Source organism: Osmerus eperlanus, chromosome 13 (genome assembly GCF_963692335.1).
Source record: "Osmerus eperlanus chromosome 13, fOsmEpe2.1, whole genome shotgun sequence".
In the NCBI taxonomy this organism is placed as follows: Eukaryota; Metazoa; Chordata; class Actinopteri; order Osmeriformes; family Osmeridae; genus Osmerus; species Osmerus eperlanus.
In genome coordinates, this window is record NC_085030.1 from 10,087,921 (window position 1) to 10,103,527 (window position 15,607).

A 15,607-nucleotide genomic window follows, 5' to 3' on the forward strand; every position below is an offset into this window, starting at 1 on the left:
TGAATTTCAGATTCATTTATAGATATCATCTTGAGAAAGAGGGCCATGTTGTATGGACATGGTTTGAAAATGATTAAGGTATATTCATTAGAGTTTTATAAAGCGTTAATGCAACAAGATGCCATGGCAACTGCTAAACAATGTGAGCTATACTGTAGAAACTATCAAAGGAATTGGGGCATACAGTTGCCTACAGTTAATTCTTCTTCTATTTAAAACACAGGATATTAGCAGTATTATAGATTTACAGAAATAAATACATTTTCTAAAAATAAACACAATAAAATGTATTTATGGCTAAACAAAATCCACACTCTAAGATGCCATGGCAGCTTTTCAATTTATTTTCCCATCTTCTACTATTGATTATCTGTAGTTGCTATTGGCAGTAGTGTAGTTGTGATGCTAGAGTTAACTAGTTCAATGCATAGCAGCTTTTTGGTAGATTTTTGATCCCTCTCCGTGTTCCGTAGTGAGTAGGCTGCTAATCAATCTGACCTCCGGTCCGCAAAGCCAGAATAACAATAATTCTCTGTTATGAAAAATGCTTGCTTTCATATCTGTACGGAATGAGTGTTATCTCTGGTGGTCTTCTTTGTCGGACTTGGAGGTTTGTTGGAATAGCATTTTTTGACTCCCTTGTGTCATTCTAGAGTTGTACATCCCCCACCATATCCATTGTCTAGCATCATCCTATGATCTAGATTCTAGAATCATGTATCTTGTGGTCTCATATGCAAGAAAGATCATGCAGTCAAAGATTCAGTATTGCAATGCGTATGCGACTGTGAGGGAGGGGAGGGGGGAGCGGGGAGGGGAGGGGGGAATGCATGGATATATGTTGTGGTGTTGTTTATAATTAGGCACCTTTACTGATGACCTTTTCTCTTTGCTATCCAATCTATTCCCCTCTGCTTTGTGCCTTGCATCCTCCCTCCCTGATGCCTCTCTGCAACTGCCCCCCCCACACCTGCCTATCCCCCCCTCTGCACTTGCCCACCAGGTGTAAACAGGAGCGCACCCCCCTCATACCCGCCCCCCCAGGACCCCCTGGGCCCCGGACAGTATGAGGTACCGGAGGACTTGGCACAAGCAGAGGCTTTTGAATTCAGTCAATCCAAAAGAGGCCAGGGTCCATTCTGGCAGAATTTTAGTAGATTAGCACCATTTAAGAAATAGAGCCTCACAAACTCTCTCAGAAGAACTGGCTCTTTTATTCCTTCCTAGAAGCACTAAAATGTCGGTCAGATTACGTTCCGTCAAAAAAAGAAGAAGAAATGAAATAGACTTTGAAGGAACGGAAGTAACGGCCAATATTGTCAAGGGTGATTTGATTTGACTGATGCCCCAAGGACTGAAGACTTGGATTATAACTCTCTCTCTTACCTGTATGTTAATGTTCTTAGTTACCATGCTACTTCTGGTGAGACCACCGTCACCTAGCTCCACCCCTGGAAACGGCACCGAACAACCAACCAAGCAGTCTGAATGTCCCGTCGGCCTTGCTTGTTTGTTTTTTTTATTATCATCATTTTCAAGTAAATGTTTACCACTGTTTTTCCCTTGCCAGAACTGACTTCTCCAAGTTTGATAGTGCATGGAGATGAAAGCTTTTGAGTTGAAGGGTAGGTGAGTGTTGGCCATGTGTGCGTGTGAGTGTGTCTTGAGGGAGACTTTACATCTGACAGGCTTCTTCTGTAGCTTATATCAAGTCCTTGCTGTCAGAATCACCATTGTTTTAGAGTCAAGCTGTGATCAAAGTCCAAACTTTTTACATGAACACTGTGTCTTTCTCTTTCTTCTGCTAATCATCCTCTCTCTGTTCTTCCCCCAATCCTTTCTTTCTCTCACCTCCCTAATCCTTTGGTCTCTCTTTCTTTTCTCTCCTTAGCATACTCCTCTCTGCCCTCCAGCCCACTACTTTTGTGTTCTCTGTCTTCCTCTCCCCTCCCTCTCTCCATCCCCTCTCTCCATCCCTCCCTCCACCTCTCGTGCCTGTCTCAGTGTGTGTGCTTTTATTTCTTTCGCATGAGGAGCGTCATTCACTTGGAAGTCTGCAATTGGTTGTGATATGATGGGTCAGGGAGCCAATCAATAATGGGCACCGTCAAATAGAACATTCACATCATTGGCATCCACATAGCAGACAGGATTTTACAGGGTATTCACTTGAGGGCCTCTGCATGTTCGACTGTAGAGGAACTCTCGAGTCAGTAAAAACATGTATTTGATATACCTCCCCCTTTTACCTGAGACCTCCCCTTTTCCCCAGGGATTATTTCTCATTGGCTGTTTAAACAGAGAACAGCCTATGGGGAGTTTCGGACATGCTCGGATTTTAGTCAGGCTATAAGCATAATCATCATATTCATGTGATGGATATTTACAGGAAAATACCAAAAAGCACAGCCCACAAATCAACCTTCTGATGAATGTTGCACATTAATTTTCAAAGCATGAGAGAGGCAAGATCCTGCATCAACATGACTGTGATATTTGGCTTCCATGAAGAGTAGATGGTATCTGCTAAGCATACCACAGAGATCAGGTGAATCCATGTCACAACATGTCAGAGAGTAGCAACATACCAAAACATGTCCTCTCCCTCACCTCAACCCAAATTCCCTTTTTTAGCAGGTATCAAGAAGTTCTTTTATTATTTTGACGGGAACCCAATGGAATTCTAACTGTGCATGGGTCTTTGTGTAAATCTAATGATTATTTTTCAGAGTACTCCGAAAATCTTAAAGATATCAGTCAGGAATAGGGGAGTATCATGGCGGAGCACCGCTATAATGAGGTGTCCGTCCCAGTGGTGGAGAAAGCGCCATCATATCTGCAGGTGTCTACACACACATACTGTACATTGTTGCTGGGTGTATTCTTTCCACAGTTGAAATGTCCATCTTGTTCATCTATTTAAAAATATTCATTGTTTGACCGACAGATACAGAAGTATTTTGTAATGATATCACCATCATTGTTATCATCATTTGATCGATCAGTATGACAACTTTGTGCGATGTGATATATCATTATATATTTACAGTACTCACTACAGAGTGATATATAAAACAAATATATAGTTCTATGTCATATTTGTTTGCCTTCTTATAGGCACTATTTTATTGGAAAAAAAGAACATAGATTTTTTTTTCTTTGTAATGGTGTGTAATTTATGTTGTTTTATTTCAAGTAAAGACCAGTTGAAACACAGGTGATGTGGTTTTGAGTGTCTTCTAAAAGTGGCACTGATGTGGTTATGATTGTGTATGATAACCCTTGAGCCTGGCACAGCATGGCACAGGCTGGCACTGTGCCGGTCTTTCAACAGGAACAAATAAGTGTAGCTTTGGCTTCCAGGCTTCGATAACCTCAGGTCCAGCTCGGTTGTTATCCTCAATATACACACATACACACCTACATACCCCCCCCCCCCCCCTTTGCCCCTGTTACACTGCAGAGAACAGAGATGTTATCCAACAGTGCCTTCCAGCATTCCACTAGTGATTATCTATTCAATTTCACAGTCAGATATGAATTAGTCATGTCTTTCCCCCTCAGTGTGACGCGTTGCTCTCTCTCTCCGTCTCTCTGGGAACACAGCACTCTGGGGAGCCCGAGAGGCACTCACACTAGACGAGACACAGAGAGAGACAGAGAGAGAGAATACTGTGACTAACTGGAACTCTGACCCTCCCATGCGCTGCAGTTGAACATAAACACGCATTTGATTTGGTTTATTTTGGGAATGATTTCCACTCATTCAAACTGAGGGGAATGTGTACATTTAAATACAATTTAATTAAATGTACTTTGTCTCCCAGATGATATGACACTGACAGAAGTACTCAAGGGTAAAAATAGTTTGTAGCCTATAAAAGGCCTGCCAGCACTTTTTCTTCTTTTTGTTCAGGTGATCATTAATCATGTGACACAGTGAGCTCGCTAAAAGGAACAATGTAACTAAATGTACAAAATGTATAAACGACAGATATCATATTTGAACATTGGTGGTTACGTTTGAGACTAGCGTAGTTTCCGCTCAAGTAAGCTCTAGGCCGCATTGCCTGGTAAAGCATGTTCACCGCATCCAGTATTTTGCATGAGACGATGATAGACTTTGTTTGCTAGACACCATCCGGAACCTTCCATTTTATATTACAAACTCTCCTTTACTCTCACATTACTCTCAGTTAACTGGTCCCCTGTTCCTGACATTCATTTCTACACACATTATCGAAATATCGGAACACATTCTCTGTGGAAGATAGGTGACATTAAGCTCATATCATATGCTCCTCTCTTAGACACCAGTCCGGGAAAAATGATTTGAAGTTAGTTCAGAACGAAACCTTGAACATATCAACGTATTGATTGCTGATTTGTGGTTGAGAAAAATTGCCATAACTGTGCTTTTAATGAAACAACAGCCCACTTTGCCATATGCTTACTTCTGGTTATTTGTGGAAAGTGCCGCTCCTCCTACATATTCGAGGTAAAACGGGTCATTTTTCTATGGCAACAGGCAGGCAAACAACTGAGGGTGGTGGTGTAGGCTACTGTACGTGTTTGCAAAGATTTATTGTCGCAGCAGAAGAACTAAGCTAATGAGAAAAGCTCTTAGAGGGAGCTATATATAAATTGGACATAATCTCAATCAGTCCTTTACAGTATCGTGTCAGTAAAGCACATTATCACACAGTAACGGATTATTTATCTTGCAATGCTTTGGAACTGTTTATTTATTTTCCCAATTAGCGACAGTATTTATGAGATTCAGTATTCTGTACATTATGCTGATATTATCATGTGTGTATTAGGCTACATTATAAGACATAACCCTTATCTGTTTTGATGTACACTTTTGTGTGTATTTAGTACCCCTAATTTAACTCACAACAAACCCCTCAACTTCTATACTACTGTCACATTGTTAACTCTGCTTCATGGTGTAAGTGGTTGTCAAACCAAGGAAACGCTAAAGTGTGTTGTCCAGGCGGTTTGAGAATGTGAAGCCTTTTTCTTTCAGTCTTTTGCACCTAGGGATCACCTTCACCAGTATCCACCTGCACATAGTGCCAGTGTCCACCTCCACGCTGAGCAATTTGCTGGACATATTCTGGGATCAGATCAGTGTCTACAGTAAGTAATAGCACAGCATTTAGCTCTTGTAAACAGTGACACATATCCAGTATGACATTATTTAGACAATATATTAAGTGATAAGGTTAGGAAACATAGTCTTCTTCCGTAGTTGTTAAAGCGTTTCTCCTTTGTTTATTTGAACAGCTAGGGTACAGTGGATTCACCCAAAACATTTGAAGTGGATTCCAGGTCAAAAAATCAGTCCAGAAAGAGGCCTGTCTTTTGGATGGTTATTTAGTTCCATTGTGTTTAACCATTTATCTGGGGGGCAGGGGTGGGGGGGGTTCTAGTCGTAACACCACAGAGCAACGTCTCACTATTTTACCTGTCTCTTTGAAACATCAATAGTATACGGACAGTAGTGGCATTTTTTTTAAATTATTGTTGGCCTTTGGGTCATTTATTTATTTTTTTGTCATAAAAGTAAAGAAAAATGCCTATTCAAATCCAGAAACTGTGAATGCGGGCGTGGAATTGTACGTACTGTTGAAACAGTAATATGTTTAAATGTAATCAGAAGCACTGGGAATATGTTGTTATTTGATGTAAAATTATAATTAAGCTTATCTATTATAACTGTACTTTTGTTTGGAAATAAAAATCCTCTAACTACTGAACTGTGTCCCAGACAGTGTTGTGATGTCAGCTGGGACATACAGGACTTCCTGTTTTGTGACATCATATCCTGTGTTTTTGTGTATATCCTTTGTTTTAATGTTCCCTCACAGCTGCAAGGGGGAGTGGGACTACTTTCAGATTCTCTACTGCAGCTTTCCTTCCTTTAAGAAATATCTGGTCTGACATGACTAGATTGGTTAAAACTCAAAAGCAGCAGATGGGTGCACCTATGGGGGGAGGTAGGCCGCTTCTGTCAAATTCAAACAGGGCCGATGGTGTCAGTTATACATGAGACAAAAGTCATTCTCTGGATTAAAACGTTGTAACTCGTTGAAATGTAATGTACCCCAAAACACCAGCATGGTGCAACACGCTGTTCGATACAAGCAAACAAACTGTGTTCTCCAAGTGGCTATAATGAATAACTGATGAGTCGGATGTACATGTATCCCCAGCTAGCCATATTAAAGTGTATTTATCCGTTAGTACATCATGTTTTCATATCCACGGCGGCGAGTCTGTTTCAAGTCAGTGAGATCTAAGACACACACAGACATGGGAGAGAGGGAAATAAAGAAATTAAGGGGGAGGGGGGGAGAGAGAGACAGAAAGAGGGAAAACGAGCACTGTAGAAAGGTATGCACTGTAAAATGATAGGACCTGGATTGGAGTGCAACCTCATCGAGATCTCTTTCAGAGTTCTCGTTTTCCACCCATGTTTGAACAGCTCACAGCTTTTTTGCTGCGAAAGCTGTTTTTATGCATTCAGTCTCTCATTGTATCAATTACATCCATTGTTCTGTTGTTCAAAACTGGTTTAAGAGAGTGAGTTCAATCAAGATATTGTACCTGGTGGTTGCCAGACAGGTTAAACCTTTTGTCTGCAGATTGGTATAAACAGTACCACCTATTGGCAACCTACTTGAGACTGTTGAGGTAAAATCACACCCCAGTTGAGGTAAATGCACATCCTGATTGTAATAGCCAAGCCATTACAGTGATGAGTGATAAAGTACCTACTGTGGGGAATGTTGGCATGATCACACGGGTGTAAACATTAAGCCCAAAGAATGTGCAGTGCTAGGCTTCCATCTAGTGGTGGCTCATGGCAATGCAGATGGAGACAGAGTATATCTTTCTGTATAATAGAGGGGAGTATTTCAGATTAACCATTGTTTGCAAAGCTTGCACACCAAGTATTATTGAGTGGTATTTTAACTCCAACTCAGTCCTTCTTTAATAGAGGACAGTGCTGACTAGAAAGAAAGAGAGTGTATCTATGAACTGTTTTATATTTAATATACTTGTGCATTTTAAGAAACACCTACATCTAATGACAAACACACTCAACCATAATCTTCAATAAAGACACATTTAAAAATGTCACTTGTAACATCTGAATTCTGTACAAAATAAGATGTTTTACTACAAGGTTAGGCACACATTAGTTCAAGTCTTCTATCCTCTGTTCCTTCGGATTCTCCTCCTGATTTAGCATGTCACAATCCTCCTCAGTAAGGGTACATTTCTTTCATCTTTGCACCATTATAAAGGAAATGACCCAGTCAAAATGTTGGAACCAATACAGCCATATGTGCAATTTATGAAAAGATAAAAGGGTTGGAGAGTAGGAGGCTATTTCAGCTTTTTGTGACAATTGCAGTACATATCTGAATATCATTACTAGACAGAGACTAGAGGTCAGGTGACATGTTTGAGGTAGTTCCTCAAGATATGAGGAATGTCCATGCTGTCGATAGCAGCTGCTTTGTTGACCATGGGAAGGAATCTTCGGGTGGCGAGTCTCGTCTGGGACATCAGGGTTTTAGGACAAACTGGAAAGGAAAAGGAGAGATTTATTTGTATGATTTATTTAAATTGCTAAAACGTTGTGTTGACATCTACTTACATGGAATAGTATGAACCAATATTAATGTCCAAATATGTTCCTTGGCTGTAGCCTCCAAAATACTATTAGGACTATTAGGTTTGTGGGTGCAGGGTTTTGCAGTTGTGTTAAAGGAGTTCCTGTGATAACCCCCCCTCCCACATCCACCATAAGGAGACCTCTTCAGGCAGGAGGAGAACTGATGAGAGATGGGCAGTCCTCTCGGTATGCCTCCAACGTCAAAGCAGGCCTCACCTCTCTCCTTCAGCAGTAGCACCAGCGCTTCATTCTGCATGGTGGTCTTGTCTACGATCAGAGTGGGCAGGTACATGTCCGCCCCAAAGTCAATCAGCAGCTGTGTGTACTCCAGGCCGCAACCGTAGCGCAGGCACATCTCCAGCACCGTCTTGGGCTGCTTGACCCTAGCCAGCATCTTGTCCTCGGTGCAGTTGTAGTTGGGGTTGGCTCCATGGAGGAGCAGCAGCTTGAAGCAGTCCAGGTGGCCGTACACGGCTGAGATGTACAGGGGTCCTCGGCACGCCGTAGCGTTGGTAGCCCACTCGGGGATTTTGGGCCGGACATCCACCTCGGCGCCAAACAGGAGGAGCTCCCGGAGGATGTCCACGTCCCCCTCGCGGGCGGCGGTCAGCACCGGGGAGCAGTTGTTGTACTGGCTGCCGTTAGGGTCGGCGCCTGCTTTCAGCAGCGCTACCACACAGTCCAGGTGTTTACCACTGACAGCTGTGAAGAGAGGGGTCTGGGCCTTTACGTCCAGGCTGTCCACCTGTGAGTACATAAACACACACATACAGATCGACTCAGACACATTTAGACACACACAGAGATACAGATAAGCTGAGACAAACACAGATAAGGTGAGACAAAGCATCCATCTTTAGCTCGGTGGGGTAATCTTAACCGGGCTGATTACAAATCGAGGTTGTAGGTTGCACTATCTCATTTCAAATTGTCCCAACCTCTGGCTACATAAATCCACATTCTCCAATCAACAGACAACATCAGCAAGCTCGCGCAGCCAGCCAATCCTTTATCTTACCTCCGCCCCGTGCTCCAATAGGAGCTCCAGAGAGCGCAGGTGTCCGTGCGCGGCAGCCGTGCGCAGGGGGGTGACTGGAACCCCCCAGCCACTGCGGGAGTTGATGCACCTGCGGTAGCTATCCTGGGAGAGGAGCTCAGACAGCTGGGCCACGTCATCGGCGCTGACCGCCTGGTTGAGGGATTGGCACTGCTCCCTCTCCTCCTCGTCGCCCTCCTTGGGCTGGAGCAGCGAGAAAATCTTGGAGATGTCCATCAAACTCATGTTGACTGGGCTCTCCTCCTGTACCATGCTGGAGATAGGGAACTGGTACAGTCCAATCAGACTGCCTCCACCTTCGGTTCGAGCCAGAAAACATAAATGAGAACAGGTTGGCAGGTAAGGTTGGGATTTATGCTATCCATGATGATATGCCACATGCCTTACATGCGTGACGAGATGAGATAGTGCGTGGTTCAGTTTGACTGGCATACATGCTAAATACTATCATTGCACACATACTGAGATGATTCAAGAAGCAGAACATATTGAAATGTTTACTGCTCTGCACAGCAATGCATCATGTCTGTGGTCTTTCATTTTGTGACAACTGGTCAAACCGAGTACAGCCTATATAATACCAAATATAGGGAAATCAAGCATGTGAGGTGAAAGATAATAGACTATATCTTTAAAATTGTCCATGGTCACATAATGCTGTATTTAAATCTAAAGACATTTAACTGTAGCTACCAACACTGAGACAAAGACAGAGAGACACACAGCAAGGAAGATTAACAAAGATTTCCACTTACCTCACTTTATGGGTCAGCAACTGGTGATGTTTTGCTAAATTTGTTGAACAGTATGCTTGTAGTAAACACATTCATAACTGGTCAGTCACGTGAAGGAATGGCAGAGATTGTGAGGAGTGTGTATGTCGCTGAAAGACTGAAATTCTGTACTCAGTGTTTGTGTGTGTGCCACTGTCTGACACAGCAGAGCAGAGAGGGACAGGGGGCCTTGGTGGTGGTGGTGGGGGGGGGGGGGTGCTAATTTTAGGCCACAGATGGACCTGGCCAAACTTCCATTCTTGGAGAGTTGAGGGAGGCTAGGGGGCTATAATTAGAAAGGTGATAGACTTGTGACACTCTGTCTAGTTGGTGCCTGATAGGTGGGTATTGATTTATTCTCCTGTGTCCTTAAGAATAGTAACTGGATGGTATAGTATCCTCCTATATTCCTCAACTGATCCATATTCTGGATTCCTAGTTGTTTCAACTAAGTTGAAAGTTATTATCATTAGTCTACATGTTTCGTATTAAAGGCATGTCTTCACCCTGACTGTCCAGTTCACACTGGGCAGCCATCTTACAGGCTGGCTGCTACAGCTGTCTCAAAGGCAGAAAATCAGCTGTTCTCCCCCACAATGCTGTATCCTGTGCCCTGTATCCCATTGTAGGTGTAAGGGACTGCCACATTGCATTCTTTACTCAGATGCCATGAGGTTCCACATTCCTGGAATTTAGGGTAACTGAACTTGAGGCACAATAAAATTCCTCCCCAGGACCACAGAAAGAAATAGGTGGTTTGATCATTATTATTTATTTAGTAGGCCAATAAAAAATCTTCAGAAACACTGATTTGAGCAGCATACATTTATTTTACTTTTTCAAATGAACACAAGATTACGCCTGCCATTCCATATTCACATATTTAGCCTTCCACTCGCTAGGTGGTGGTATTTAACCTTTAAAGGAGTGAGTTATTTTTCCAAAACGGAAGCTAGCTAGTTTTAGTTAGCTTCCGTTACCTAGCAACCTAGAATAATACTCGTAGCAATGCTACTACCTGCTAGTGTTACTTGTTAGCCTCCTAATTGTAAATTTTGAAGCCATATTATAGCGTTTGTCATATAGTTTTTGTCTATCGGAAAATAGTCGGTTGGAATGTTCCGAATCACATATGTGTGACGCTACTCCTTAATGGGTTAATTGTTTGCCTTAAATCACTGTGGTACGTTCGTAGGCTGGCACGCTACAGTAGCTAAAGTTATTACAGAGAATGTCTAATAGACGGGCTCTAGTTATTAATGCTTTTCACACGAGTTAATAGTTATCTTGAATCACCTAACTCATACAACGATGCACGTCCACGGTTTGTTTTGATATTAGTCTACTCCTAATTTAATTAATGTTGGTATGCTTACGCTACTGGTCAGGTTAGCCATCGTGTTAGCTAGCTAGCTAGCACTAGCTACTACTAGTAAAGTTGTCATCGACGTTGTTAATACTAGCTACACAGACAGTAACGCTGTTGCTACACAGTTGCATGATAGCAAGTATGCGAACTTTGTAAGCTCATTTTAGCACAATATTTAAGTAAAAAAATAAACGGCACATTGTGGTGACTGGTTGTCAGCAGGTGTCTTATTGAAAGACATTAAGATAGGACGATAAATAAAAGATATCAAACAACACGAAGGGTTTGCTACTAGTATCTCTACAGTAGCTCTAACTATTAGCAGCTGTAGTGTTTGGCTGGTAAATAAAGTATAGACAGTTCCTTGACACTGACCAGCTAAAACAATGCACTTTAGATCTATAATTTTCTGCTATACTTTCTATAAGCACTTTTTGAACGTCGATTTTGGATGAAAGGTTCTTCTAAATGAATAACATGTCAAAGTAATGTAGTAGACCTCATTGAGCTAAAGCCATCTTCCCATTCCGTTTATCAGGTGACGGTTCAGAGCCAGTAAGGGAGAGCAAGGCTCTGAAAACCTATTGCTGCAGAATGGTCTCGGTGGTACACAGGCACAAGCACACAGCTTCCTCGGGACACCCGAAGAGGAAAAAGAGCCGGAGTGACAGAAGTGATACTAGACATAGAGAGCCGAGGCTGGAGAGAGATGAGACTTGCCTTCCAGAGCTTACAGTAGGAAAGAGGAGAGATGTGAACTCCCAACTCCCTCTGTTCGACCCTGTCGCCCGACCAGTCCCCCTGCAGCTCATCTCAATGCTCAAACTGAAGAGCTTTACTGAAGAAATGAGACGGGTAAGAAAGGGACGGGTGAACATTAACCCTCAGATGGTTCACACTCAAGTTTCTAATAGGGTCATTGCTGCTCTGTATTGAGTCAAAACAAACATGGACACTAATGTATTCTTGTTTGTGCGCTTTTGTTAAACAGGCAGCAGACATAGAGATACACGACCCCTCAGTATGTGGTGAGTGTGTGGAGCAGCAGGCTAGTCTGGCACTAGACACGTTCATACAGAGGAAGAGGACTCTACTGGATTCTCTCACACTCGAGGACAGACTCCAGACTCACCTCTGCAACAGAGTAAGCCTTCAACACATTTAAATACACTTTTCCTTTGAAATAACCCTCTTATACATGGATGTTAAGTCCATATGTTTCCTGTGTTTCAGGACACTGTGTGCCTCTTGGGAGAGCTCCTACGGAATCTGCCAAAGCTCTCTGACGCACCCCAAACAATCTGGGAGGAACTGCAAGCCAAGGAGAGGGGCTTATTGCCATCAGGGGTTACCCTGGCAAAACCACAGGAACAATTAGACCCTCCAACTGTGTAAATATACTAAAAAAAAACATTCCCAATGTAGTAAAAAAAACAGTTATTTATTTTTGTATTAAAGATTCACATACAACACTATTAAAACCAAACACGCCTAATTTCTTCTTTAGTTGGTCATTTGTCATGTTCCCAGTACACACAAACAAAGTTGTGGATTTGAGCATAAACCCACCTTTTATATTATCGCAAAACAGTCTTCATGTTTCAACCATGGAAAATATTTGCATGCATTGCAAATTAAATACAAAGAAAAATACAGTACAAGGCAACTTTCTAAGGCAGGTAAAACAACAGCAATATTATTTTAATATTCAACATTTTATTTCATAGGTTTATTTTTTTTGTCTTGTTTCTATTATTGCATTTACATTATTGGGGATGGCTAATGAGTCTACTAGGATTCTGACAATGACATTTCAACACACTGAAGCACTGGTCAAAACAAGGAGGGGAATAACATGAACACAAGACTTGGCTGCCCTGCAGTGTGGATGGATCATTAAGGACCTAGGACCATTTCACTCATACCAAGTCCACATTCGAAACATACAGGGTGAAGCGCAACACATACACAAGGGCCTGTTCAGACACTTATAAAATGCAATCTCTCCAGCCTTACTTTGATCTTTGTTTTTTTTCTTTAATTTTTACTAATGTGGTTAGACTATTTGACTACCACCTCATAAGATTACCTCAGTTGAAAGTGGCTGGAAGAGGGTGCATGTTTACAGCATTGAGACCAGGCCGAGCACAGTGCGTTGTACTCAGGGACATCCTCCACGACTAGGGCTGGTGTCTACTCATCAGGCTTCCTCTTGGGCTTCTTGGGGTTGCGGGAGCGGCTCTTGGCCTTGCACAGGGGGCAGATGGGAGCGTTGCGGTGAATCTGCTGATGGCAGGACAGGCACGCCTGAAGACGGGCAGAGAGAGAGGGAACAGAAACACTTAATTCCAGAACCAGTTGCATTGGTTACACTGGTTGTGAAGGGTTACCGGGTATGCATTGTTCGACCTGCTTGAACATATAAGAATGTATGTCTGTATCATCGTGGATGGGGAGAAGTTAAAACACCACCCTCATGGAAAGGTGAGCGTGAGCGTGTGCCTGCAGACGTACCTTCATGGGGGGTGGCTGTTGTCTGAAGGTGGCCGTCTGGCGGGCGTCTTGTTTCCTAGAGACCTGGAGTTGTTGGGCTGCAGCCGCCGCCGCTGCAAGGGACTCTGGGATGGCAGGTTCGTGAGGCTCCTTCTGCCACTCAGCCTTCTGCTTCTCAAAGTAACTAATGAAACCAGGGACAGAGAGACCAGGTTGGCCCTGCTTCTTATAGTAACTGAACGAGATGAAAGAGAATAGATATGCACATCATAGTTATGAGGTTCAGAACTGCAATACAGGCAAAGAATCTAGCAAATGGTCAAAACCCCCTGAGGTTACTTCAGATGCAGTACTTCTGTACATTTGTATTCACTGTGTGTGTAAAAAAAAGACATGGGTTCACGTGTATACAGGCGAGCCGTGTCATGTGCGTGTGTACTGACTCCAGTGAGAGTTTCTCCTCCTCCTCGTTGAGGTTGGGCAGTCGGTGCAGACCCAGGGTCATCCTCAGGGCGTCCACATGCTCCTTCAGGGGCTTGTATTCGTCATGCAGCCGCCGCGTAGTCTCCAGAAGCTTGTTGAGGTCATTCTCTGACTGCTTGATGGTGCTTTCCATCTGGCGAGGGAGGTTACTGAATGATAAAAAGCTGTACAGATAGAAGTGTAACACTGAAGTAACGGAGGGGAATCCCACCTCCCCGCTTCACAGCACCCACATTCTACATTTTAAACAGGAATGGCAGTTGGAGATCCACACAACAAACCCTGACTGAGCAGAACAAGGAGCCAGCACATACCACATTGATGTCAGCGTGTATGAGTCGTAGCTCCTCCACGTGGGCCATCTTCTCCTGCAGCAGGAGGTCCATCTCCTGCTTGTACTCCTTCAGATGTTTCTCCTCCGATTCCAAAGACTCAAACTCACTCTTCAGACGAGACTTGATTTTCTGCATCTGGAGGGTCTTGTTCCTGGAGACCAGAGGGGGGTTGGAAATGGAGTCACACATTTATATATTACATTTACATTTAGCAGACGCTCTTATCCAGAGCGACTTACAGTAAGTACAGGGACATACCCCCCGAGGCAAGTAGGGTGAAGTGCCTTGCCCAAGGACACAACGTCATTTTGCACAGCCGGGAATCGAACTGACAACCTTCTGATTACTAGCCCAACTCCCTAACCGCTCAGCCACCTGACTCCCTAGATATGTATATATACATATCTCTGAAAGTTGAAAAATTGATTTCGTTTGTCAGTATGCCTCTTGATTTAGCTTTACCTACAATTAACCTACGAGTATATTATGGTCACATTAGGTTTTAATGTTTCTATTTTTCCACGGCAAGTGAAGCCATTGCACAGCTGTGTGTATGGCAGCAGATGCTGCTTTATTTATAAACCATTGAAAGTATGAATCACAGCCCTTCATTCTGCGTGTTTAACCCACATTCAGCAACGTTGTCCAGATATTAACCTGCCAATATCATACAACTAGCTGGCTGGCTAACCAGCTTGTCTGTCAAGGCACAGACATCTGGCATTAGCTGATGAAAACATCTGTATAGGCGATTATGCACAGCTAATTCATGCCTGCTGCTTAGAGTTATATGCACAAAGAACATCGTATGGCTGGCTGAATAGCAAGCTAATTTGCCAGGTCTTTTGAGACAATAGAACAGCGACCCCGCTTCTAGCCCTGCGGCTATCTCGCCACATAGCCAGCTAGCTCAATAACAAAGCCAAGAAGCTAACCTTAATGCGGGTGGCAGTGCCTGCTGCAAACTAGCTGGCTAAACTAGCCACTTGCTCTTTTCGAAAGCTACCTACCGCAACTAAAGCATCCAGCTACCAAACAGATGTTTTTTATAAATGAATGTTTCTTACCGTATTTCCAAGATATTTTCTAGTTTGCACATTATTTCTTGTTCGTCCGCCATGTTTTTTTAACAACAATAGACAAATTATTAGCTGTAGTCGAAAGGCCAGAGTAGTCTAATAAAACACAATACCATGACACACAGCACGCACGCGCAGGGAGAAGCTGTGGCTACGTGTACTGTAATCAACTGACTGTAGATAATACGTTCGGTTTACATTTACAACCCGATGTTTTATCCCTATAAATAAAATCTAACTGTAAAAAAAAAAAGTTTGTAATACAAGCAAGTACAACCATGACTTTGTTCATCCCCGGAAGATTACATTCCAGGTTGGTCGTCGG

The 15,607-nt window shown here is 43.0% G+C and overlaps 5 protein-coding genes across 18 annotated transcripts in view; 2 read left to right on the forward strand and 3 right to left on the reverse strand.

The window, feature by feature from the left end:
* LOC134032065 (rho guanine nucleotide exchange factor 9) overlaps nucleotides 1–5,765 on the forward strand; it is a 34,658-nt gene extending 28,893 nt beyond the window's left edge. For 3 of the 13 annotated variants that reach the window (XM_062475857.1, XM_062475859.1, XM_062475866.1), the window contains one exon: nucleotides 1,004–3,216. In XM_062475857.1, the coding sequence (XP_062331841.1) occupies nucleotides 1,004–1,179 (176 nt within the window). In that variant the 3' untranslated portion in view covers nucleotides 1,180–3,216. Of the gene's footprint in view, nucleotides 1–10; nucleotides 795–1,003; nucleotides 3,217–5,032 lie in introns of those variants that run through there. The other 10 variants (XM_062475856.1, XM_062475864.1, XM_062475865.1 and 7 more) reach the window with 7 other exon arrangements.
* Nucleotides 1–15,607, reverse strand: part of hdx (highly divergent homeobox) — a 350,307-nt gene that overhangs the window by 147,419 nt on the left and 187,281 nt on the right. The gene's annotated exons all lie outside the window — the stretch shown is intronic.
* Nucleotides 7,049–9,673, reverse strand: LOC134032527 (ankyrin repeat and SOCS box protein 12-like). The gene is made up of 4 exons (XM_062476516.1): nucleotides 9,506–9,673; nucleotides 8,712–9,046; nucleotides 7,910–8,438; nucleotides 7,049–7,601 (listed from the first exon to the last, which is right to left on the reverse strand). The coding sequence occupies exons 2-4, from the start codon at nucleotides 9,000–9,002 to the stop codon at nucleotides 7,468–7,470; spliced, it is 954 nt and encodes a 317-aa protein (XP_062332500.1). The 5' UTR covers nucleotides 9,003–9,046; nucleotides 9,506–9,673; the 3' UTR covers nucleotides 7,049–7,467.
* On the forward strand, nucleotides 10,716–12,493 carry LOC134032529 (uncharacterized protein C8orf48-like). The gene is made up of 4 exons (XM_062476519.1): nucleotides 10,716–10,847; nucleotides 11,431–11,747; nucleotides 11,884–12,036; nucleotides 12,126–12,493. The coding sequence occupies exons 1-4, from the start codon at nucleotides 10,835–10,837 to the stop codon at nucleotides 12,285–12,287; spliced, it is 645 nt and encodes a 214-aa protein (XP_062332503.1). The 5' UTR covers nucleotides 10,716–10,834; the 3' UTR covers nucleotides 12,288–12,493.
* Nucleotides 12,317–15,551, reverse strand: zc4h2 (zinc finger, C4H2 domain containing). Of its 2 annotated transcripts, none has more exons than XM_062476517.1 (5): nucleotides 15,271–15,551; nucleotides 14,183–14,354; nucleotides 13,829–14,001; nucleotides 13,407–13,620; nucleotides 12,317–13,199 (listed from the first exon to the last, which is right to left on the reverse strand). In XM_062476517.1, the coding sequence occupies exons 1-5, from the start codon at nucleotides 15,321–15,323 to the stop codon at nucleotides 13,086–13,088; spliced, it is 726 nt and encodes a 241-aa protein (XP_062332501.1). In that variant the 5' UTR covers nucleotides 15,324–15,551; the 3' UTR covers nucleotides 12,317–13,085. The 2 variants fall into 2 exon arrangements, with proteins under 2 accessions (XP_062332501.1, XP_062332502.1); XM_062476518.1 differs by having other exon boundaries at nucleotides 13,407–13,569; nucleotides 15,271–15,522.

Bases quoted from the DNA above. Each gene is read 5' to 3' on its own strand.
- LOC134032527 (XM_062476516.1), bottom strand. From the start codon at position 9,002: ATGGTACAGGAGGAGAGCCCAGTCAACATGAGTTTGATGGACATCTCC. The intron at 8,439-8,711 runs GTAAGATAAAGG...ATGTACTCACAG, and splicing joins TATTGGAGCACGGGGCGGAG to GTGGACAGCCTGGACGTAAA. The intron at 7,602-7,909 runs GTGAGGCCTGCT...TTTCCTTTCCAG, and splicing joins GCTACTGCTGAAGGAGAGAG to TTTGTCCTAAAACCCTGATG.
- LOC134032529 (XM_062476519.1), top strand. The intron at 11,748-11,883 runs GTAAGAAAGGGA...TTTGTTAAACAG, and splicing joins TTACTGAAGAAATGAGACGG to GCAGCAGACATAGAGATACA. The intron at 12,037-12,125 runs GTAAGCCTTCAA...CCTGTGTTTCAG, and splicing joins AGACTCACCTCTGCAACAGA to GACACTGTGTGCCTCTTGGG.
- zc4h2 (XM_062476517.1), bottom strand. From the start codon at position 15,323: ATGGCGGACGAACAAGAAATAATGTGCAAACTAGAAAATATCTTGGAA. The intron at 14,002-14,182 runs GTATGTGCTGGC...CTCCCTCGCCAG, and splicing joins TACACGCTGACATCAATGTG to ATGGAAAGCACCATCAAGCA. The intron at 13,621-13,828 runs GTCAGTACACAC...CATCTCGTTCAG, and splicing joins GAGGAGAAACTCTCACTGGA to TTACTATAAGAAGCAGGGCC.